The sequence below is a fragment of the Heterocephalus glaber genome, unplaced genomic scaffold (genome assembly GCF_053883595.1).
Source record: "Heterocephalus glaber isolate CG9 unplaced genomic scaffold, H.glaber_assembly_v1.0 deba00000281, whole genome shotgun sequence".
Lineage (NCBI taxonomy): Eukaryota > Metazoa > Chordata > Mammalia > Rodentia > Bathyergidae > Heterocephalus > Heterocephalus glaber.
The window spans coordinates 9,378,962-9,397,999 of NW_028258139.1; the positions used below are offsets into that span (position 1 = coordinate 9,378,962).

At 40.8% G+C, this 19,038-nt stretch overlaps 1 protein-coding gene across 7 annotated transcripts in view; it reads right to left on the reverse strand.

Annotated features, from left to right (window-relative positions):
• The window catches only part of Bcl2l13 (BCL2 like 13), a 94,771-nt gene that overhangs the window by 66,338 nt on the left and 9,395 nt on the right, over positions 1 to 19,038 (reverse strand). For 5 of the 7 annotated variants that reach the window (XM_021249504.2, XM_004837599.4, XM_004837598.4 and 2 more), the window contains exon 2: positions 5,207 to 5,377. The exons of the other annotated variants lie outside the window; for them this stretch is intronic. In XM_021249504.2, the coding sequence (XP_021105163.1) occupies positions 5,207 to 5,327 (121 nt within the window). In that variant the 5' untranslated portion in view covers positions 5,328 to 5,377. The remainder of the gene's footprint in view (positions 1 to 5,206; positions 5,378 to 19,038) is intronic. 7 annotated transcript variants of the gene reach the window in all.

Sequence of the window (19,038 nt, forward strand, 5' to 3'; positions counted from 1 at the left end):
AAAATAGGAAATCTCTTTTCTGGTAGCTTATTTGTCATCAAATTATCATTGCTATTGTTCAGAATACTGTATGTGTTTTAGACAAATCATCATTATTATTTTTTTTTTCAGTACTGGGGATTGATCTCAGGACCGTGGGCTTGCAAGGCAGGCACTGGAATCACTGAGCTAAATCCCCGGCCCAACAAATCATTATTGATAACCCCCCGTTTATTTGGGAACATATGTGTCCTGTTAATTGGATATTTTTGTAAAGTATTCCTTATTTTTGGCACTCAGAAAGGGTAGTTAGAACATGTTATTTTGATTTTGGTGTAGATGAAGAGGATGGATAAATTTCCTAGGTTTATATGACTTTTGAGATGTATGCATTTTGAAATAATTTGCCTATGCAGAGATGGTGGGGCAATCTATTACCTTGGCACTTACTAGCTGTTTAGCCTAATGAACTCTTCATATAAGGAGTATTTTCTGTAGCAGTTTGGTAAATTGACTGCTAAATTCATTTTATGTTACTTTATATGATATACCAAAATTTTTAATCTTTGTGTACTTATTAAAAAAGACAAGGGGGTAGGGATTTAGCTCTGGTTCTGCCGCCTGCCTCTTAAGTGCAAGGTGTCCCAAGTTTGATCCCTGGTACACACACAAAAAAAGACAAGAACTGGGTTAAAAGAAAGGAAACCAACTTGGACTGAAAAGAAAGGATAGAGTACATTAATTTCTTTCTTCTTTTTTTTTTTGTGGTACTGGGGATTGAACTCAGCACCTTGTGCTTGCGAGGCAGGTGCAGTGCCACTGAGCTAAATTCCCCAGCCCAATGGTCGGTTTTATTTTGTGGTACCGTGGATAGAACTCAGGACCTTGTGCTTGCACAGCAGGCGTGGTGCCACAGAGCTAAATCCCTGGCCCTATTAATTTCTGTTTAGATTTTACTCCTTAGATTTCTCCCAGGAAAAAATTTAATTGATATCAGTACTCAGGTTTTGGCCTGTAATAAACTTAATAGGGCTTTCTAATGGGATTTTCCTGTCTTTAAAGTATGAGCAGTGTTGGGCCAATTTCCAGTATTCTTGGCATTTTATTTAAAGAACTTCTGAAAAAGACTCTTTATAATTTGATTTTTCTTGTTTTCTTCTATATATGCCTAAAAACTTCTGAAGAATACTCCTACCTCATTATTAGCTAGTCAAGATGCTGTGATGATCAATCTAATTTATGTAATATGCATGGAAACAAAGACTTGGGAGAAAAAATGAAAGTACATCCTGGCTTGTCTACTGAGGGGAAAAAAGAAAGAATTGAATATTAATTTTCGAAATGTTCCTGACAGATATGTTAACAGAGTACTATAAAAGTCCAAAATTTAAAAAAAACTTGCTGACTAATATTTAGGTATATTTCCTGAAATTCTTTGTGGTTCATTTTTTATGGAAATTAGTACAATGAAACACTCAAAAGTTTTTTTTAAAAAAGGTGTTTTCCCACATAAACTGTAGTGTAAACATGCACATAATCACAAATATGTAATTCTGTAATTGTGGAATGCTTGTATGTTTTGTTTGGTACATCTTCCATGGAGATGCCAATGAATATAATACTCCACCTGTGAATATTTTAAATGTTGAAATAAAAATAAGAAATGTGAAAATAAATAAATAAAATACTGGACCAGGGATTTAGCTCAGTGGGGCCGCCTGCCGAGGTCCCAAATTTGATCCCCATACCAAAAAAAATACTTTCAAACTAGGTGTGGTGGGACACACCTGTAATCCCAGCACTCCGGAGACTGAGGCAGGAGGGTTACCAAGAGTTTGAGGCCAGCCTTGGCTACACAGTGAGTCCAAGGTCAACCTGAACTACAAAGTGAGACCTTGTCTCAAAAAGAAAAAAAAAGCCAGGTGTGGTGGCACTCGTCTGTAGTCCCAGCATTCAGGAGGCTGAGGCAGGAGGATCATCACGAGCCTGGGCTAGTAGTGAGTTTAGGGCCAGCCTAAACTACAAAGTGAGACTCTGTCTCTAAAAACAAACAGGGCTGGGGATTTAGCTCAGTGGTTCAGCCGCCTGCCTCGAAAGCCCAAGGACCCAAGTTCAATCCCTGGTACCAAACAAAGAAACAAACAAACAAAAACAAAAATATTTTAAATACATATGTATTACATATGTAACAAATGGAAATAACAAGGGAACACATTTGGCCTTAATATAAAAAACAGTAATAGCATTTAGTTTGTGCAAAACTGGAATAACCACCAGGGCTTTAGCTCAGTGGTTCCAGTGCCTGCCTCACAAGTGCAAGGTCCTGAGTTCGATCCCTGGTACCAAAAAAAAAAGAATAACCCTCCTTAAAAAGAGTAATAAGGGCCAGGGATTTAGCTTAGTGGTTTCACCGCCTGTTTCGCAAGCACAAGGACTGGAGCTTGATCCCCAATACCAAATAAATAAATAAAAAGAGTAATAAAATGTTCCTTGTACTGAAATTACACAGATCAGCAAACTATAATCCCCTGAGCCCAAACTGGCCCACTGATGCTTCTGTAGAGCCCACAAGCTAAGGATGGTTTTTACACTATTAATAGCTGAAAAACAAATAAAAATTCGTATTTTCTAGTATGCAAAAATTATAAACTTGGACCTGGGGATGGTGGCACACATCTGTAATGCCAGCCTTGAGACACTAAGAGAAGAGGATTGCAAGTCTGAGCCCAACCTGGGCAATTTAACAAGACCCTGTCTCAAAACACAAAATTGAAAAAAGGGCTGGGGGGTGTAGTTTAGTGTGGAGACCAGCCCTGGGTTTAGTCCCTAGAACCACAAAATTTCCAATAAGCTCTTACTCATGATTCCCTGTTAAACTGATTTTTCCAATGAAAGCTCTAAGTAAGAATGCTTTTTATGATAAACCAAACTTTTACCATAACATTACTGATTTAAAACAAAACTAGAGCCAGGCGGGGTGATGCACACCTGTAGTTCCACCATTTGAGAGGCCGAGGCAGGAAGACTGCCTCCAGTTTGAGGCCAGCCTGGGCTACATAGTGAATTCAAGGCCAGCTTGAACTATACAACAAGACCCTGTCTCCAAAAAAAACAAACCAAAAGGGTGTCATTTAGACATAGACAATGGAGGAATGACAGGTAATGCAAGAGAGAAAACATGTTTTAAAATATAATTAAATTAAAAATAAAGATCAGAAATAACTGATAACTATGTAAACACTACTGCTAAAGATTAGAAAACAAAAAGTTAAATAGTTTTTTTTGTTCGTTTGTTTTTTTGGTACCAGGGATCAAACTCGGGTCCTTGGCTTGCAAGGCAGGTGGAGGAACCACTGAGCTAAATCCCTGGCCCAAAGTTAAATAGTTTTTGTGTGAGTCTGGTGAAATTACACATATTTGGTATCATATTTTCTTTTATGAATTTTAAAAGTCACTTTTCAGCCAGGTGTGGTGGTGCACACCTGTAGTCCCAGCATTTGGGAAGCTGAGCCAGGAGGACTGTTGTGAGTTTGAGGCCAGCCTGGGCTACATAGTGAGTTCAAGGCCAGCCTGCCTTACAGTGAGACCCTGTCTCAAACATTAAGAAAAAAAAAAGTCACTTTTGATATAATTTTATTTAAATAGTAATCTACCTTAGGGGCTGGGCATATGGCTCAGTGGCAGAGCACTTATCTAGCATATACAAGGCCCTGGGTTTCATCCCTATTACTATACATCCAAAGTAGAACACACCCAAGAGTTGTATTTAAGTGTTCATATTAGCATTGTTAAGAGTATCTTCTGGGGCCGGGGATTTAGCTCAGTGGTTCCACAGCCTGCCTCAAAAGCCCAAGGTCCCAAGTTCAATCCCCAGTACAAAAAAAAAAAAGAGTATCTTCTGTCATCTCTCCCCTTGGATTTCATCATTTCTGAATTCTCAGCACTATTCCTTGTTGAGCTTACAATAAGAACTACCTCCAGAGCTGCAGTAGAAATTTGTGGATAAGAACACTCAAAACAATGTAACATTTACTGAAGAAAACTAATTCAGAACCTTGCATTTTAAGTTCGGATTGGACTGGCCATGGAATACCTCAGTAGTAGAGCATTTGGCTGGCATGGACAAAGCCCTGGCTGTTGTTTGTTTGGTTTGGTTTGGTTAGTTTGTTTTTTCAGCGCTGAGGATTGAACCCAGGGCCTTACACATGCCAGGCCAGGCAAGCACTCTACCACTGAGCAACATCCCAAGCCCCTAAAATTTCTAACCTTCTATCAGACATACGAATTCATTGTAGAAACCTAATTATCACTGAAATAAAGTCAATTAAAGAATCTTAATTTTGTTAAGTTTAAAAATAATTATGTATGATGACACATGTCTACAATCCCAGCTACTTGAGAGGCTAAGGAAGAAGGATTATAAATTCAAGCCAGCCTGGGCTATTTAGGGAAACCTTGTATAAAATAAAAGAGGGCAGGGCCGGGGATTTAGCTCAGTAGCACCGCACCTGCCTCAAAAGTGCAAGGTCCTAAGTTTGATCTCCACTACCAAAAAAAATTTTTTAAATAAAAGAAAAAAAAAAAAAAGAGGGCTGAGGATGTAGCTCAGTCACAGAGTGCTTACTTAGCATGCACAAGGCCCTGAATTCAGTCTCTAGTACCTGAAACAAAAAACTATGTAATTTTTTTGTTTCTTGAGATAGGGTCTAACTATATAGCCCCAGCTGGCTTTGAGCTTGTGGTCCTCCTGCCTCAGCCTCCCAAACGCTGGGATTGTAGGCTTGTGAAATTGTACAATTCTAATCATGTCATATTAAGAGTAAAATCACTATCGGGAGGCTGGGGCAGGATTGCCATGAGTTCAAGGCCAGCCTGGGCTACACAGAGAGATCCCTTCACTTCAAAGCAAGACCCTGTCTCAAAAAAAAAAAAGTAAAGTCTCTAAAGACAGATAGGTTTCTATTTATTTGCATCCACATAGCATATGATCACCTGTATCAATGGCAATCATTTCAAATACCAAGCTCTCAAAAAACATTAAAAGTAATTGCTTCTCAGAATGGGCCAGGAACGAATGGGCTAGAAAGGATGAGCTAAGGGTTTTTTTAAATAAACTTTTCAGTATTACCTGTCTTATAACCACAGATATAAACCACTAAGACGCAATCACTTCTATACATGAAGCCCTCATTGACTTGATGTAACCACTGGAAGCCAAAGATAATACCTTGGGGTAAGGGAAGCCGTTGCACTTGTAGCTTCTCCTGAGAGAGGAGTCCCAAGTAGCTGAGAACGACATACTTTGTTTCATAGTGAAATCCTAGAGGTACTGTAGTAGAAGACGCCATTGATTTGGCTCACAGAGTCCCCAGGAGGTTTACTTACAGATGTGTCAGACCTAAAAACAGAAGGTTTTTATCAGTTTATCATATGACTACATTTTCCCACTGACTCATTATTCAACTGAATACCAAAATAAATATGCCTCAGAATTTTCTTTCTGGTAATCTTTTAAAGTCTATTCAATTTACATACAAATGGCTATTTATTTTTAGTTTTTTGAGACAAAGTACCACTATGTAGCCCAGGCTAGCCTTAAACTCACTATGTAGCTCAGGCAGGCCTGAGACTTGTGATTCTCCTGCCACAGCCTCCCCAAGTGCTAGGATTACAAGCACGCACCATCATGCCCAGCACAAATGGCAATGTATGTACTCAGATTTTAGGTCAAAACCAAACTTTTTCTTCCTGGTTTGTTTTCACCTATGTGCAAATACACATAGTGATGCCCCTCACCTCTATATTTTCTTCTTTAGTAGCAAAGAAATGTAGCTGGGCTCACAGCCACAGAGCTATAGATTCCAGGTCCCAGTCTTCCTTGAAGCTTAATGTGCTGTAAGATCAGCCTGATCCAGAGCGATGTGAGAAGTTACAAGTGCAACTTGTAAGCCCTTACATCTTACGCTTTCCTCCTTCTTATGGTCTGGAATGTGCATGGGATGGTGACCTAACTCTGACATTCAAATAAGACCGCCATAGTAGGGGAGGCAAAGCAACCAGAAATAACCTGGGTCCTTGAATGACTACATGGAGCAGAGTCACCACATCAGCCTGGATCATGCACCTTGGGAACTTATTTAAGCTGTTTTAATCTGTATCTCTTCACTAGGCATCCTAATTGTACCACCTAATCAATACTGAAACTCTTACTGTATCTGATAGACCTGAGGGAACTGTTTTACCTACCATATACTTTAATAATTGTTTCACATCAATTATTTTTTTCTTGTGCCATACTTAAATTTTCCAAATAACTTTGGTTTCTTTTTTACTATATTTTATATTTACTCGATTTATTTTAAAACAGGTCTTGTTATATAGTCCAGGCTGGTACTGAATTTGCTGTGTAGCCCAGGCTAGCCTCAAACTCATCATCTTCCTGTCTCAGCCTCCTGCATGCATCACTACAACTGGTTATAACTTTGGTTTCTTAAAAAAAATTTGCTAGGGGCTGGGGATTTAGCTCAGTGGTTTCGCCGCGTGCTGCACAAATACAAGGACCCAAGTTCGATCCCTGGTACCAAAAAAAATTGCTTTAAGACCTCAACAAATAGAGCATTTGTACCTTCCTTATCCATGAGGGATACAATCTATGATCCTAAGAAGATGCCTAAAGTCACTAAGAGTACCAAATTCTATGTACATTATGTTTGACTTTTTTTTTTTTTTGGTACCGGGGATCAAACTCAGGATCTTCCACTTTTGAGGCATGCACAGTGCCACTGAGCTAAATCTCTGGCCCTCTTTTTTCATATGTGAGTGTGTGTGTATGTGTGTGTGTGGTACTTGGTATTGAACTCAAAGCCTTTGCACTGAACTATACCCTTGGCCCTTGCTTTTAATTTTTTATTTTGAAAAAGAATCTTTGTGGCCGGGGATTTAGCTCAGTGGTTTCGCCACCTGCTGCGCAAACACAGGGACCTGAGTTCGATCCCCAGTACCAAAAAAAAGAAAAAAAGAAAAAGAATCTTTGTAAGTCACTAAGTTGCCCAAGCTGAGCTGGAACTTATGGTCCTCCTGCCTCAGCCTCCCAGATACTGGAAAGCCACTAACACCCAGCTTCTGGGTTTGTTTTACCAGTACCAAATACTATATATACTGTTTCATTCTTGCCATTGATCTTAGCAACTTCAGCATGTTATTTTGTCTTTCCTTATGTTGAAAACACTTACTTTTCACTTAAAGGAAGCCCTTTATGACTTCTCTGCTAACATCACTACTCTTGCACTTTGGGGCCACTATTAAGTAATACAAATGAATGAAAGCTATGCAACACCAAGATAGCTGATCTAACAACTGAGACAGCTACTATGGGTTAGCAAATACTGCATGAATACACTGAAAAAAAGGATAATCATTCTTTGGGCTGTACATGCAAGACTTCAGCATGTTCCTCAGAATGGTGTGCAATTTAAAACCTATTGTTTATTTTGGAAATGTTCCAGCTGGATGTGGTAGTGCATGCCTGTAATCCCCACCCTCTGGGAGGCTCAGGCAGAATTTCAAGTTCAAGTCTAGCCTGGGCAACCCTTTTTCAAAATAAAAAGTAAAATAAAAGCAAGGGTTGGGGGTGTTGATCCAGGCTCAATCCCCAGTACTGACAAAGAAGGGGAGGCTGCAATTTTTTTTTTTAGTTTTTGAGGCAGAGTCTCTGTAGTTCAGGCTGGCCCTGAACTCATTATATAGCCCAAGCAGGCCTGGAACTCACAGCAATCCTTCTGCCTCAGCCTCCAGAGTGCTGGGATTACAAGTGTGTGCCACCACGCCCAGCTTGCAATTTTTTTTGTACTGGAAACCAAACTCAGGAACTCAAGCTTGCCAGGCAGGCGCTATGCCACTGAGCTAAGTCCTCGGCCCTTGCCATTTAATATTTTTTTTTGGTACCGGGGATCGAACTCAGGACCTTGCTTGCGAGGCCAGTGTTGGCACCATTGAGCTAAATCCCCAGCCCATTTAATAGTTTTAAACTGCAGTTGACAACTAAGATAAATGCCTAGAACAATAATGAGAGAAAATGCAGAATTTGAAACACATTCCAGGCATGGTAGACAGACTTGTATTCCCAGCACTCTGCGAAGCTGAGGCAGGAGGACTGTGAGCCTTCCTGGTCAAATTAGTCACTTAACAAGACCCTGTCTCAAAATGAAAAAAAAAGGGGGGGGGGGTAGCTGGGGATAGCTCAGTGTGAAGGTCCTGGGTTCAATCCCTAGTACTACCCTCCAAAAAAAGAATTTGAAATACTCAAAGAATAACTATATATAAACAGTGGCTTCTTTTTCTTGTTTTGAAATGAGGCCTACTCTGTGGCCTAGATTGGCCTTTAACTTACCACCAGACTCCAGCAAACCTCCTGCCTCAGCCTCCCGAGTATCTAGGGCTACAGAGTTCTATGTTCTTCTAAGTCCTATGTTCTTATTTGTCTCTATATTTTGGGGTGTTTTTTTTCCTAACTTGTTTGAAAATTCCTTAAGGCAGGTTATTTATTAAATTTATGATTCTTCTTGTGTTTAATGCCTATAAAGTACCTTGCAGTATAGTTTACAAAATACCATACATGTTGAATGAATGCAATTCTCAGAAGCAGAGTACAGCAGTACACACCTGGAATGTATCTCAGCAGTGCCATGCCTGCCTGGCAAATGCAAGTTCCTGAGTTTGAGCCCCAGTACCATAAAAAAAAAAAAAAAAAAAGAGCAATGATAAAACCCAGTAACCATGAGAGAGGAGGAAGAGATAAGAAAGCCAACAAATCCATCTGGGGATGGGAAAACAAGTAGAAATCATAAAAGGCTTTATAAAGTAAAACCTAAGCCAACCCTGGAACATGAGTGTTCACTAACTAAACCAACTAGGGGCCAAAAACAGATGCATTTCAGATATAAGATCAAGAAACAGAACAAAAGCTTTTGCAAACAGCATACAATCATACAAAGACTGAAAAATTTGCTATGGGTAGATCATAAAATATAAACAGGACTACTAACTCAGCAAGAGTAAGCACCAGTCAGTACTCGGTGTGCCTCATACGTGACAGGATGCTAGTCTTGAGTTTTAGCCAATAGGACAGAAATTATTTTAACCATGTCCAAGAATGGCTATCTGTGAACACCCTGTAATCTGAGCACTTCAGAGGCTGAGGTGAGAGGATCATCATGAGTTCAAGGCCAGACTAGACTACACAGTCAGTTCAAGACCAGCCTGAACTAGAAAACAAGACCTTATCTCAAAAATTAAAAAATAAAAATAAAAGCTATGGCCAGGCGTGGAGGCGCACACCTGTAATCCAGCACTCAGGAAGCTGAGGCCAGGAGGATCACCACGAGTTGGAAGCCAGCCTGGGTTACATAGTGAGTTCAAGGCCAGTCTGAACTACAAAGCCAGACCCTGTCTCAAAAAACAATAAATATTTCTTGGTTTTCCTCAGCCTTTTTTATTTGGTACTGAGGATCAAACTCAGGACCTTGTGCTTGTGAGGCAGGTGGCAGCCCTTTTTTTTCAAAGACAGGGTCTCCTTGTGTAGCCCAGGCTGGCCCTGAACTTGCAGCCATCCTTCTGCCTCAACTCTGAAGTGCTGGGATTATAGGTGTGCACCACCACACCCAACAAAATTCCTCTGCTCTTATACTACAATCAACACAAAAGGCTTCTGATACCAGATATATGAGGGTTCCCCCTGACATATATTAAGCAAGCATTCAAATCTATAGCACCGAATACCAGCTGGGTGTTCTCTAATCCAATCCAATTCTGACACTACCTGGAGACAGCATCAGCTCTGCAGGCCTAGAGATAAGGTCCAAGACCCTCAACCCCATCTTGACCCTTGCACCTAAGACTCCAGTCACAAGCCCCAGGTTATTTTACCTGTGCTTAGGGTTCCCACAATCCTTCTTTGGACTTCATTTAATTTGCCTGAGTGGCTCACAGAACTCAGGGAAACAGTTATTTTTACCAGTTTATTATCAATGACATTACAAAGGATAACAGAGAGAGGTATGAGAGGTAGAGAGGTAAAGTATGTGGGAAGGGGCACAGCACTTCCATGAGCTCTGTGGGCATGCCACCCTCCAGGAACCTCTGCAAGTTCAGGTATCCAACTCTGCAAATTCTGTCCTTTCGAGGCGCTATGGAAACTTCATGGCACAGGCACAACCTAAGTAGGACCAACTGTGCAGAAATGGGATTGGATGAAAAGCATGTCTGGGGCCGGGGATTTAGCTCAGTGGTTCCACCTCCTGCCTTGCAAGCGGGAAGGACCCGAGTTCGATCCCCGGTACCAAAAAAAAAAAAGAAAAAGAAAAGAAAAGCATGTCTAATGGTGACTGACAGAAAACCCACTAATGTCCTCGAGTTCAGAGTCATCTTGGCTTCTCCAAGCAGCATCCCTTCTTCCTGTGTATAATAAGACCCCTATGCAACGAGGAGGGGTCTATCAGACAAGAATAGATCAGAGAATATCTTCATGGTCAAGGAAAATTAAAGTCTCTCTAACCTTTCTTTGAGTGGGAGTTATAAACCAGAAACAACGGATGAAAACCAAAATATGTTTATCATAATATCAAGTATCCAGTTTCATATTTGAAAAAAGAAAATTACCTGTTGTTTTAAAATTACGAATAGAAATAAAGCTCAGTAAAATAAAATAAAATAAAGCTCAGTAAATCTTCAATCTTCTTTGTAGCAACCATTTTCGGTTCCAGAACAAGAAAGAATATTGTCCTGTCACCCTCACCCCACCCAAATAAGAGCCAGGGCATTTTTATCTATTTTTGATAAAAAAGACAAGGGTTGAAAAATACATTGAGAAATACTGGTGTCTTGAAACACACTAGAATTGAGAACAAAGCTAAAATATAAGAGATGGCCAAAAGATGAGAAGCTGGCAGAGAAAGTGTCAGACCAGAACATTCAGAAGGTGGAAAGCAAGCCAGGAAGAAGCATGTATGCAAGGCAGGGAGGACCTAAGGTATCAAATGTAATATATCCAGAAGAATGAAAATGAGAATTCACTGGATGTGGGCATTTGGGAATCATTCCTTATCTCTGACAGGTTTGGCAGGAGCAATGGCAGAAGGCAGGGATTTGAACAGTGAATGGAAAGTGAAGAAGTAGATATAAGTTTTCATCCATTCTAGAAAGAACTTAGCTTGAAAGGAAAAATAGACGGGCGGCTGAAGAGACAATTAGGAGAATTTTGTTTCGCAGTTCCGGGAACTGAACCAAGAGCCTTCACACTGAGTTATAGCCCCAGTTCTTTTTATTGTTTAACACAGGGTCTCACTAAATTGCCAAGGCAGGGCTCAAACTGCCACAGCCTCCTGAAGTGCTGGGATTACAGGTGTGCACCACCACTCCTGGCTCCATGTGTTTTATTTTTTTTACACAATGAAAGACACTGGACCATGTTTACACTCAGTAGAAAAAGATGTAATAAGGTAATTGTTAAATAAATATAGAGGGGCCGGGGATTTAGCTCAGTGGTTCTGCCACCTGCCCCGCAAGCGCAAGGACCAGAGTTCGATCCCCAGTACCAAAAAAAAAAAGAGAAAGACCCAGGAATAAATTATAAAGAGCTCCAAAAGAGGAGCGAACTGATACTAGTAACAATTTAGGCTTCTACTCTTTTTCGTAAGAGGAATAAAGAAGTATTCATATTTTGAATAATGCTTGCTTAAAAAAAAAGTTAAGTCAGGCATGTGGTGTCTGTAATCCTAGCACTAGGCAGGCTAAGGCAGGACTGCCGGGGTTCAAGGCCAGTCTGGGACACATGGTGAGTTCAAGGCAGGCTGGACTACATAGCGAGACCCTGTCTCAAAACATAAATGAATAAATTAAATAAAAAGCTGAATGTGGTGGCAAGTACCTCTAATCCCAGCACTCACAAGGTTGAGGCAGGAGGACTGAAAGTTCAAGGCCAGCCTAAACTATATATTGAGATCCTATCTCAAAAAAATCAGAAAAATAGAAAAAAAAAAAAAAAAAAAGGAAGTCAGCTGAGTGTGGTGGGCACACCTATAATTCCAGCTACTCAGGAGGCTGAGGGAGGACCACAACAGCCTAGCCTGGGAAACAAAGCAAGGCACTGTCTCAAAAAAAAAAAAAAAAGTATATTCTTCAATTTGTATTTACATTTTTTGTGTTTATCAAGAATTCTTATCACTAAAGACACTTTTAGTTACTCTTTCAACCCAGATGCCAAAGACAATGCCTAGTTTACTAGGTTTCCTAATTTTTCAGCCCAATACTCTTCAAATTTTCTTGCAAAACCCAATGGCTTAATTATAAATACGAGCTTTATCATAGATTTCCTAACTTTCCAACCTTTATACTTCCCATTTCATCTTTTTTCCCTAGTAGATGTTAACATATACTTACATTTTCTTTCACATGATGAAATCATATTCTGAATATCACAAACTGCTTTTCTCACTTAGAAATCGATCTTATAAGAAAAACAAAACAAACAAAAAAGAAATACATCTTGTGGCCTGTAATCCCAGCACTCAGGAGGCAGTAGCAGAAGGATCACCATGAGTCTGAGGCCAGCCTGGGTTATACAGTGAGTTCAAGGCCAGCCTAGAATACATACCAAGACCTTGTCTCAAAAAAATCAAGCTGGAGGGCCAGGGATTTAGCTCAGTGGTTCTGCAGCCTGGCTTGCAAGCACAAGGTCCTGAGTTCAATCCCTGGTACCAAAAAAAAATTCAAGCTGGGGGCCGGAAATTTAGCTCAGTCAGTGGCGCCATGCCTGCCTCACAAGCACAAGGTCCTGAGTTCAATCCCCAGTACAAAAAAGAAAAAAAGAAAAAAGAAAAAAATCAAGTTGGGTGTGGTGGTGCACACCTGTAATCCGAGCACTCAGGAGGCTGAGACAAGAGTATCACTGTGAGTTGGCGGCCAGCCTGGGCTACAGAGTCAGACCCTATCTCAAAAAAGCAAACTGGGCCAGGGATTTAGTTCAGTGGCGCTGCATCTGCCTCATAAGTGCAAGGTCCTGAGTTTGATCCCTGGTACCAAAACAAACAAACAAAATCAAACAAAAAAGAAATAGCTCTTGTGACTGGAAGTGTAGCTTAGTGACAGTGCATGTGCTTATCATGCATGAGACTCTGGGTTCAACATCCAGCACCCCTCCAAAAAAATCTCAAACTGGGCATGGTGGTACACATCTGTAATCCCAGGTACTCAAGGCTGAGGCAGGAAGATTTCAAATCCAAGGCCACCTTAGATAACTTAGCAAGACCCTGTCTCAAAATTAAAAGCTGAGAATATAGCTCAGCATTCCCTGGGTTCAATCCCCAATCCTCTGCTTAAAGATCTTGTTTATTTTTCCCTATGGAACTACCTTGTTTTTTCCTCTCTCGGTACCAGGAATTGAAGCTAGTGCCTTCACACTGAGCTGCATGCCCAGTTTTTCAACTTTTTTTTTTTTTTTTGCAGTACTGGGGATCGAATCCAGGACCTTGTGCTTGCGAGGCAGGTGCAGCGCCCCTGAGCTAAATCGCCAGCCCTCAACTTTTAAGACAAAGTCTCACTACGTTTCTCTAGGCTGGATCTGAATTTGTGATCAGCCTGCCTCAGATTCCCTGTTCTGGGATTACTTCTTTGTTCTTGGGTCAGACCTAGTGTCCCTTGTATTGCTCTACCAATGTTTTCTATCGATCAACCAGTTGACTTGTGTCCAGAGTCCACTGTGTCAGGCAGGGGTACCTCCATGTGGTTCCTCAAACTATGGGACTGGCCCAGAGGACAGGCTGTTGATGAAAGGACTCTGGGCTCTTCATTAGGGATTCTTTCCAACACAGTTCTGCAAGATGCCAACTCTGAGATCAAGAGGTCACAACTTTGCCAAACCTTCTTGCTGGCAAGGATTGTCTGCACAGTTCTGAGGCAGTAAAGGGCCAGCAAAAGTTTTTTGCCCTAGTTATATATTAATAATGACAAAAATACCTTGCTTGGCCAAACTGGTCAGGCTTTGGACCTTCTCCCAGGTCCATCTGTGCATTTCCTTGTAAAATCTAGTTTTAGCAAAACAAGTGCCCTAAGTCCATTTGGACAGAAGCCCCCATCTTCATTCTTTTTTTTGGTACCGGGAATCGAACTCGGGACCTTGCACTTGCAAGGCAGGTGGGGGACCCACTGAGCTAAATCCCTGCCCCCCATCCTAAATATCTGATCGAGGTACCTCATCCCCCAGGTGATGTCGGATCACCAGGCCTGTCTTCAGTAAGAATCCTATTAGGTCAGTTTAGCCAGAATTGCCCTTATCCTGGAAGCTTCCTCTTAGAAATATCCCATGCACTGACTCCTGCACTGTTTCTTGGTCATGAATTCCCACTTCCCCATGCTGTATTCAGAAGTGAGCCCAATCTCTCTCCCTAGTGCAAGACCCTACTGGAGTGGTCCCTATGCCTACGTGTTTTAATGGTATCACTAAATATTTTTTCTTTAATAATACCCATATATCTGTATATTTGGTGAATGATTTTATTTATTCATTTCAGTTCAGTGTATCATTTTAAGATGTTGCTATGGTTTTAATGTGTCTCTCTGAAAGTACATGTGCTGGAAACTTAATTCCCAAATTCCTGTGTTAATGGTATTTGGAGGTAATCAGGATTTGATAAGGTTATAACAGCAGAGCCCCCACAATGGAAAATGAAGACTGAAGCCAGCATGCTCTGTCTCACCATGTGATGCCCTCTACCATGTATGATACAACAAGAAGGTGCTCCTCAGATGGCAATGTGACACCGCTGGCCTTCCCAGTCTTCAGAACTGTGAGCTAAATAAATCTTTACTTCTTATGAATTATTCAATCTGTGGTATTTCTTCAGTTAGAGTAACAGAAAATTAAAACAAATGTATATTTGGTACTCTCATAAACACCAGACCTAATATACCAGACCTACAGTATAAAACATATGTCCAATTTCTAACTGAACTTGAGGTTCTACTTTTTAAGCAACAAAGCATCTCATTCAGGCTTGTAATTAGGTGGAGAGTAGACAGACCCTAGGAACAATAATATTTATCTGGTACACTTACATTAAGTTCTAAAACAAAGGCTTCATGAATACGCCAAAAGTAAACTCCACTGCATCACTCTGGGATCTTGTTGATAAAGGCATTCACTTTTTGTGCAATATTCCATTCCACAGTACCCAATCAGCATGCTTCACAAGGGGCTCTTATATCTCTGTTTGTTTGGTTTTTGAGATAGGGACTATGTCCAGGCTGGCCTTGAACTCACTATGAAGCCCAGACTGGTCTTGAACTCAGAGTGACCCTCCTGTCTCAGCCTCCTAAGTGTTAGTATTATAAGGCCCAGCAGCTCTTATATTTCTAACAAACATCGTATCTAAAAATCATCTGCATGAAAGCCAAACATGGTGGGGCATGCCTGTGGGTGTGGTGGCCAAAAGCTGCATTCATTCAACACAAATTTACTGCATACCAGGCAATGCACTAGGTGGCATGAATGTAGTAGTAAAAACACAAATACATAGAAATAAAGAAAAAAATGGAAGAAAAAATAAGGGTTTTTTTCTGGTATGTGACAGAGTGTGGAAAGAAGCAAATTTGTCGATTTCAAGAATGAGGCAGGGGGCCAGGGATTTAGCTCAGTGGTTTTGCTGCCTATTGTGCAAGCGCAAGGACCTGAGTTCGATCCCCAGTACCAAAAAAAAAATCCAAAAAAACAAAAATGAGGCAGGGCCAGGGATTTAGCTTAGTGGCGCCTTGCCTGCCTCGAAACCACAAAGTCCTGTGTTCAATCCCCAGTACTCCCCCCGCCAAAAAAAAGAATGAGGCAGGAAAGAAAAAAGGAAAAAAGATAAACTGAATGAAAGGTTAGTAAAGATCGGGGACTATCACTCAGATGCAAGGGAAGAGGCTCATGTCCATCCTACTACTGCCTCACTAACCATGAATATATTTGGTATCTAAAAGCTATTTCAAGCCTCTTTTTCAATAATAACAGAAACACAGACACCTTTTCTGTTTACACTGTATCTAGTAGCATCTTTAAGAATTTAGGGGTGGAGGGCCAGGGATTTAGCTCAGTGGTTTCACTGCCTGCTGAGCAAGCGCAAAGACCGGAGTTCGATCCCTGGTACCAAAAAAAAAAAAAAAAAAAAAGAATTTAGGGGTAGGGGATTTAGCTCCGTGGTTTCGCCACCTGCTGTGCAAGCGCAAGGACCTGAGTTCAATCCCCGGTACCAAAAAAAGAATTCAACCTAGCCACAAGTTCCTGATACCAAGTGATTTCTCAGATGATCTTTGCTTTGCCGGGTGGAGGGAGATCCCAGGGCCTAGAGTAGTGACGGCAAACCTTTTAGAGCTTTCAGTGATTCAAACAGCTTGCTGTGGCACACATGCTGTTAAGTTCACCACCACGGCCTAGAGCATACTAGCAGGCACTCTCCCCTCAGAGACACCCCTCAGTGCTCAGGTGTATTTTCAACGTAACACCTATCTTTTCCACAACCCAAACTGTCAACTGTATGTTACCTGTTTCTTTCTCTGCCTCAGATCTTTTAGTTTGTTTCTCTATGGAGCTGCACACAGTCATCAGTCAGACAGACACCCTGAAGAAGCTTAAGGCGGGCGATTTGATCCTGTGTTTACAAAATCATGTGGTAGAACCTCCAAAACCTGTCACAGATGAATGATCCTTCAGTAATAAATTTAATACTGCAGTGCTGGGGATCAAACACAGGGTCTTGCACATGCTAGGCACTTTTCTTTTTGAGACAGGGTCTCACTGTATAGTCCAGGCTAGCCTTGAGCAAATGGGGATCCTCCTTCCTCAGCCTCCCAAGTGCTAAGATTACAAATATGTGTCACCACACCTAGCTCTTTCCTTTTGCCCAACCAGATTTCTATTATGAATACTAGTACAAATTCCAGGATGCTAGCACTGATTACACATAGGAATACAGCATACCAGAAAATATGCATTAACTACCAAATCCTATTATAAATTCTTATGAAAAGCAAATCTGAAGCAATGTGTCTTTTGTGTATTTTCCAAACTTGTCTCATCATAATCACTTTGGATACCTGCTAAAATTAGAAATTTTGGGGCCAGGGATGTAGCTCAGTGGCACCATGCTTGCCTAGCAAGCACAAGGTCCTGAGTTTGATCTCTAGTACCAAAAAAAAAAAAAAAAATTAGACGTTTTTGAGCCACGAGGGTTACCATGAGTTCGAAGCCAGCCTGGGCTATCTAGCGAAGTTAAAGACCACCCTAAACTTCAGAATGAGATCTTGTCTCCAAAACCAAAAAAAAGAAAGAAATTAATTTTGAGAATTCACTTCGAACACATTAATTTAGAATATTATACCTAAATTATATTCTTTAACCTACTAGAACTGTAACAACTTCTTAGAATTTAACATAGTTTAATTCCTTATTAAATAACTTCAGGAATCTTTGTTATTCATTTGAGGTATAGGGGATTGAACCCAGGGCCTTCACACTAAGCTACATCCACAGTCCTTTTTTTTCTTTTTTATTTTGAGACAGGGTCTCTCTAAGTCCCTAAATCACCCAGGTTAGGTTCAAATTTGTGATCCTCCTGTCTCAGCCTCCCAGAGTTTTGGGATTACAGGCATGTATCACCAACCTGGCTCTTTGTTTTTTAGATCACTTCCTTCTACTAAAATAAAACCATAACATAATCAGAATTTAAATACTGTAGAAAGAGAGTTGAACATCTACAATTCCAACTTTTGAAGAGAAAAATAACTCAGTCTCAAAACAAAACTTCATAATTTTAAAAACATTAACAAAGCTTCTTGGCTATGAGCTCTCTGGTTTTATTCACTGATAGTTAAACACAGGGCCTTGTAACATGTTAGGCAAGTCCTTTGTATCACCACAGGTTTTTGGTTGTTTTTTTTTTCATACCGGAGATTGAACTCAGGTCCTTGCCCTTGCAAGGCAGGCAGCGGAACCACTGAGCTAAATCCCTGGCCCTGGCAAGTCCTTTGTAATCCTAGCTACATGGCAGGCTGAAACAGAAAGATCACAAATTCAACCCCAGCCTGGGCAACTTGCCAATACAGTGAGACCTTGTCCCCAAAATACCAAATTTAAAAGGAGCTGGGCATGGTGGTCCAGACCTGTAATCCCAGCACTCAGGAAGCTAAGGCAGGATGATTGCTGAGAGTTCAAGGCCAGCCTAGGCTACATAGTGACTTTAGAGCCAGCCTGAACTACAAAGGAAGACCCTGCCTCAAACCTCCACCCAAAATAATAATAATAACAACAACAAATTTTAAAAGGGTTGAGGATGTAGTTCGGTCCAAAGGCCCTGGGTTCAATCCCTAGAAGCACAGCAAGAAAAAGAAAAATACATGGGGGGGAGGGGAGGGCCTGATAGTACACACCTGTAATCCCAGCACGTGGAACGATAAGGCAGGAAGATTGAGACTTTGAGGCCAGCCTGCACTATATATAAGATTCTGTCTCAGGCCAGGGATTTAGCTCAGTGGTTCTGGCGCCTGCCACGCAAGTACAAGGTCCCAAGTTCAATCCCCGGTACCAAAAAAAAAAAAAAAAAAAAAAAAGATGCTGTCTCATTTAAAGAAGAAAAAAAGAAAAACTATATATCTCTATCTACCTATCTATACATATATGGTGTGTATATATATATCTATATGATACAGATACATGATATACATCTGAAGATGTAGCTCAGACAAGAGTCCCCCAGGGTATAATCTCCAATACCACCAAAAAAAAGAAAAAATGAGCAAAATTGCAAAAATTCACTCCACTCAGCTAAAATGCAACTAAGCAAGGTATTATTTTTAAAAGTCAGCAGCCAAGTGTGGTGGCGCACGAGGGGGGCTGAGGCAGGAGGATCACCACAAGTTTGAGGCCACCCTGGACTATACAGTAAGTTCAGGGCTAGCCTGAACTACAAAACGAGACCCTGTCTCAAAATAAATACATTAATTAATTAAACTCAGCAGACATTACTATTCTAG